The sequence below is a fragment of the Nerophis lumbriciformis genome, linkage group LG28 (genome assembly GCF_033978685.3).
Source record: "Nerophis lumbriciformis linkage group LG28, RoL_Nlum_v2.1, whole genome shotgun sequence".
Taxonomy (NCBI): domain Eukaryota; kingdom Metazoa; phylum Chordata; class Actinopteri; order Syngnathiformes; family Syngnathidae; genus Nerophis; species Nerophis lumbriciformis.
The window spans coordinates 10,140,321-10,146,320 of NC_084575.2; the positions used below are offsets into that span (position 1 = coordinate 10,140,321).

Here is a 6,000-nt window from a genome sequence, read left to right on the forward strand (position 1 = left end):
ATGATCCGGGCAGCGGATCATAACAAAGACCTTTGTTAGATCGGCATCTGGGAATCTGTGGGCCACAAATGGTTGCCGAGCCACACTTTGGACACCCCTGGTTAGCGTCAGCTGGTGTACCTAATGGACTGTCCACTATGCACAATGGTGGAAGTTGAAAAAGTGTCCCATCTTGCTGGAGGAAAAAGCGCCCTACTCCGTTTTAGAACCACAGCGACAAGTTAAAAGCAGCACATGACGCATTAAATCAAACTTTAGCTTCCATAAAAAAATACAATAAAAAGGAGCAGTGACGCGACGGCAATAGCTACAAAAGAGCTGTCATAATGAGAGAAAGCACAATGTTACAGTTGCAGGACTTTGTCGTGTTGTGGTCTTAAAAAGGGATTAAAGAGTGCTAAAAATGCAGATTTAATGTTAGTGTGACGTCTCTTTTTGCGCCATAGTGCAGCTGAAGGATGAGGATCAGTAATGATCACCCTCGACAAACGTCGCCTTTCGAGGCGTTTTAAGGACGAACTAAAAAAAAATGTTCCCTGCTTGAAAAAAAAGCCAACAATGTGTGAGAAAAAGAAGCAAGCTAGCGTGTACTCACCAGGATGACAGGCGCCGTGTTTGTGCAAGGTTAAAAGACACATTAGGGATACAATCCAGCAGCAGTTGGCTTCTCGTCTCCGCTTCATGTCTGAACACTCATGGAGAGCCACAAGAGGACAAAGTTTCTTGCTTATTTGCAGTCTTTCGGCTTAAGAAAAGACAAGAGAAGCCCAAAGCGCGCCAGTCTAAAAAAAAAAAAAAAAAAAAAAAAAATAGAAGTTGACGTCGCGGCAACGAAAGGCTGGAAAAAAAGGAGGACGTCTTTTATAAAATGTAGTTTACAAAATAGTCCGCTTTGGTCCGAGCTTGTGATGCTTGGAGGGATAAAACGACGGCGAGGACACACTTCCGAGCTGGACGCCACGACGGGCTTCCTCGGAGACACATTCCCGGACAAGGAAGAGGTCAGTCGGCGATCAATGGCTGTCTTTCACGGCACGCTCCGAACCATGGAGAACAGCTAGCTCCTCCAATAATGGGGTTTTTTTTTCTTGTGAAGAAGATCAACACAATGCGAGGACGAGTCGTGTTGTTCCATCCAGGAAGTGGACTAGCGGTCATGCATGGCCATCACCAGCCTGCTGCTGCTGCTCCATCCCGCCGACAAGCTTCCTGTGCGGGGCGGGGGAGGAGCAGGAGGCGGTGCTCGGGTTCTTTTAATAAGACTTTGTTCATCGGCAATCCAAAGACTTTAAATGATGGCTCTGGTGAACATTCGGAATGTTCGAGTAGAATACAACTGTTTCATTAAGCAGACGACAACACATTATTTGTCATCCATCCATTTTCTACCGCTTGTCCCTTTCGGGGTCGCGGGGTGGGGTGGGGTGGGGGGTGGGTCTGGAGCCTTTCAGCTGAATTCGGGCGGAAGACAGGGTACACCCTGGACAAGTCGCCACCTCATCGCAGGGCCAACACAGATAGACAGACAACATTCACACTCACATTCACACATAGGGCCAATTTAGTGTTGCCAATCATCCATCCATCCATTCATTTTCTACCGCTTGTCCCTTTTGGGGTCGCGGAGGGGGTGCTGGAGTCTATCTCAGCTGCATTCGGACGGAAGGCAGCGTACACCCTGGACAAGTCGCCACCTCATCGCAGGGCCAACACAGGTAGACAGACAACATTCACACTCACATTCACACATAGGGCCAATTTAGTGTTGCCAATCATCCATCCATCCGTTCATTTTCTACCGCTTGTCCCTTTTGGGGTCGCGGAGGGGGTGCTGGAGTCTATCTCAGCTGCATTCGGACGGAAGGCAGCGTATACCCTGGACAAGTCGCCACCTCATCGCAGGGCCAACACAGATAGACAGACAACATTCACACTCACATTCACACACTAGGGCCAATTTAGTGTTGCCAATCATCCATCCATCCATTCATTTTCTACCGCTTGTCCCTTTTGGGGTCGCGGAGGGGGTGCTGGAGTCTATCTCAGCTGCATTCGGACGGAAGGCAGCGTACACCCTGGACAAGTCGCCACCTCATCGCAGGGCCAACACAGATAGACAGACAACATTCACACTCACATCCACACACTAGGGCCAATTTAGTGTTGCCAATCATCCATCCATCCATTCATTTTCTACCGCTTGTCCCTTTTGGGGTCACGGAGGGGGTGCTGGAGTCTATCTCAGCTGCATTCGGACGGAAGGCAGCGTACACCCTGGACAAGTCGCCACCTCATCGCAGGGCCAACACAGATAGACAGACAACATTCACACTCACATTCACACACTAGGGCCAATTTAGTGTTGCCAATCATCCATCCATCCATTCATTTTCTACCGCTTGTCCCTTTTGGGGTCGCGGAGGGGGTGCTGGAGTCGATCTCAGCTGCATTCGGACGGAAGGCAGCGTACACCCTGGACAAGTCGCCACCTCATCGCAGGGCCAACACAGATAGACAGACAACATTCACACTCACATTCACACACTAGGGCCAATTTAGTGTTGCCAATCATCCATCCATCCATTCATTTTCTACCGCTTGTCCCTTTTGGGGTCGCGGAGGGGGTGCTGGAGTCTATCTCAGCTGCATTCGGACGGAAGGCAGCGTACACCCTGGACAAGTCGCCACCTTATCGAGGGGCCAACACAGATAGACAGACAACATTCACACTCACATTCACACACTAGGGCCAATTTAGTGTTGCCAATCATCCATCCATCCATTCATTTTCTACCGCTTGTCCCTTTTGGGGTCGCGGAGGGGGTGCTGGAGTCTATCTCAGCTGCATTCGGACGGAAGGCAGCGTACACCCTGGACAAGTCGCCACCTCATCGCAGGGCCAACACAGATAGACAGACAACATTCACACTCACATTCACACACTAGGGCCAATTTAGTGTTGCCAATCATCCATCCATCCATTCATTTTCTACCGCTTGTCCCTTTTGGGGTCGCGGAGGGGGTGCTGGAGTCTATCTCAGCTGCATTCGGACGGAAGGCAGCGTACACCCTGGACAAGTCGCCACCTTATCGCAGGGCCAACACAGATAGACAGACAACATTCACACTCACATTCACACACTAGGGCCAATTTAGTGTTGCCAATCATCCATCCATCCATTCATTTTCTACCGCTTGTCCCTTTTGGGGTCGCGGAGGGGGTGCTGGAGTCTATCTCAGCTGCATTCGGACGGAAGGCAGCGTACACCCTGGACAAGTCGCCACCTCATCGCAGGGCCAACACAGATAGACAGACAACATTCACACTCACATTCACACACTAGGGCCAATTTAGTGTTGCCAATCATCCATCCATCCATTCATTTTCTACCGCTTGTCCCTTTTGGGGTCACGGAGGGGGTGCTGGAGTCTATCTCAGCTGCATTCGGACGGAAGGCAGCGTACACCCTGGACAAGTCGCCACCTCATCGCAGGGCCAACACAGATAGACAGACAACATTCACACTCACATTCACACACTAGGGCCAATTTAGTGTTGCCAATCATCCATCCATCCATTCATTTTCTACCGCTTGTCCCTTTTGGGGTCGCGGAGGGGGTGCTGGAGTCGATCTCAGCTGCATTCGGACGGAAGGCAGCGTACACCCTGGACAAGTCGCCACCTCATCGCAGGGCCAACACAGATAGACAGACAACATTCACACTCACATTCACACACTAGGGCCAATTTAGTGTTGCCAATCATCCATCCATCCATTCATTTTCTACCGCTTGTCCCTTTTGGGGTCGCGGAGGGGGTGCTGGAGTCTATCTCAGCTGCATTCGGACGGAAGGCAGCGTACACCCTGGACAAGTCGCCACCTTATCGCAGGGCCAACACAGATAGACAGACAACATTCACACTCACATTCACACACTAGGGCCAATTTAGTGTTGCCAATCATCCATCCATCCATTCATTTTCTACCGCTTGTCCCTTTTGGGGTCGCGGAGGGGGTGCTGGAGTCTATCTCAGCTGCATTCGGACGGAAGGCAGCGTACACCCTGGACAAGTCGCCACCTCATCGCAGGGCCAACACAGATAGACAGACAACATTCACACTCACATTCACACACTAGGGCCAATTTAGTGTTGCCAATCATCCATCCATCCATTCATTTTCTACCGCTTGTCCCTTTTGGGGTCGCGGAGGGGGTGCTGGAGTCTATCTCAGCTGCATTCGGACGGAAGGCAGCGTACACCCTGGACAAGTCGCCACCTTATCGCAGGGCCAACACAGATAGACAGACAACATTCACACTCACATTCACACACTAGGGCCAATTTAGTGTTGCCAATCATCCATCCATCCATTCATTTTCTACCGCTTGTCCCTTTTGGGGTCGCGGAGGGGGTGCTGGAGTCTCTCTCAGCTGCATTCGGACGGAAGGCAGCGTACACCCTGGACAAGTCGCCACCTTATCGCAGGGCCAACACAGATAGACAGACAACATTCACACTCACATTCACACACTAGGGCCAATTTAGTGTTGCCAATCATCCATCCATCCATTCATTTTCTACCGCTTGTCCCTTTTGGGGTCGCGGAGGGGGTGCTGGAGTCTATCTCAGCTGCATTCGGACGGAAGGCAGCGTACACCCTGGACAAGTCGCCACCTCATCGCAGGGCCAACACAGATAGACAGACAACATTCACACTCACATTCACACACTAGGGCCAATTTAGTGTCGCCAATCAACCTATCCCAATTAAGTTGAATAGCCCTGCTCTAAGGTAAATGCTTTACATAATTGTTACATTACTTTATAAAGTGAGAACATGTAAATTGTATGAAGTATATTGTGAGTGCATATATGTTATTTAAAAGTTAGTATTTTCCTTTTAACAGGAAACATGTTAATATCGAGCTGTTCGGGGGCCAAGCACAGATTAAATGTATTTAAATTAATTTAAATGCAAAACCATCTTGTAAATGTTTTTAAATATCACTGGATTAGGTAATATCAATATTGGGAGGGTTACACCCACCTTTATATATACATACTCTTATTATGTTCAACTTTAAAGTTCGGGGGCCAAGCACACAAAAAAAAGAAGGAAAAAGGACAGCGTTTTTATATTTGGCCCGACATTTTAAATTTGAGTTTCCCGGAGGGCCAAGCACAGATTAAATGTATTTAAATTAATTTAAATGCAAAACCATCTTGTAAAATGTTTTAAATATCCCTGGATTAGGTCATATCAATATTGGGAGGGTTACGCCCACCTTTATATATATATATATACTTTTATTATGTTCAACTTTAAACATCCATCCATTTTCTACCACTTGTCCCTTTCGGGGTCGCGAGGGGGTGCTGGAGTCGATCTCAGTTGCATTCGGACGGAAGGCAGGGTACACCCTGGACAAGTCGCCACCTTATCGCAGGGCCAACACAGATAGACAGACAACATTCACACTCACATTCACACACTAGGGCCAATTTAGTGTTGCCAATCGACCGATCCCAATTAAGTTGAATAGCCCTGCTCTAAGGTAAATGCTTTACATAATTGTTACATTACTTTATAAAGTGAGAACATGTACATTGTATGAAGTATATTGTGAGTGCATATATTTTATTTAAAAGTTAGTATTTTCCTTTTAACAGGAAACATGTTAAAATCGAGCTGTTCGGGGGCCAAGCACAGATTAAATGTATTTAAATTCATTTAAATGCAAAACCATAGCCATGCTCTAAGGTTAATGCTTTACATAATTGTTACCTTATAGTGAGAATATGTTATTGTATGAAGTATATTGTGAGTGCATATATGTTCGAAATCAACTTAAAGCGAACCAAAAAAACTACTATAGTTGTTAGTACATTCAATGTATTGTTTATTGTTCTTATTTAAAAGTTAGTATTTTCCTTTTAACAGGAAACATGTTCAAATCGAGCTGTTCGTGGGCCAAGTACAGATTAAATGTATTTAA

At 47.4% G+C, this 6,000-nt stretch overlaps 1 protein-coding gene across 1 annotated transcript in view; it reads right to left on the minus strand.

The window, feature by feature from the left end:
* LOC133570836 (receptor-type tyrosine-protein phosphatase gamma-like) overlaps nucleotides 1-1,201 on the minus strand; it is a 519,637-nt gene extending 518,436 nt beyond the window's left edge. Inside the window, exon 1 of the mRNA XM_061923573.1 lies at nucleotides 596-1,201. Coding sequence (XP_061779557.1) covers nucleotides 596-683 — 88 coding nt within the window. The 5' untranslated portion in view covers nucleotides 684-1,201. The remainder of the gene's footprint in view (nucleotides 1-595) is intronic.
* Between the last annotated feature and the right edge of the window lie 4,799 nt (nucleotides 1,202-6,000).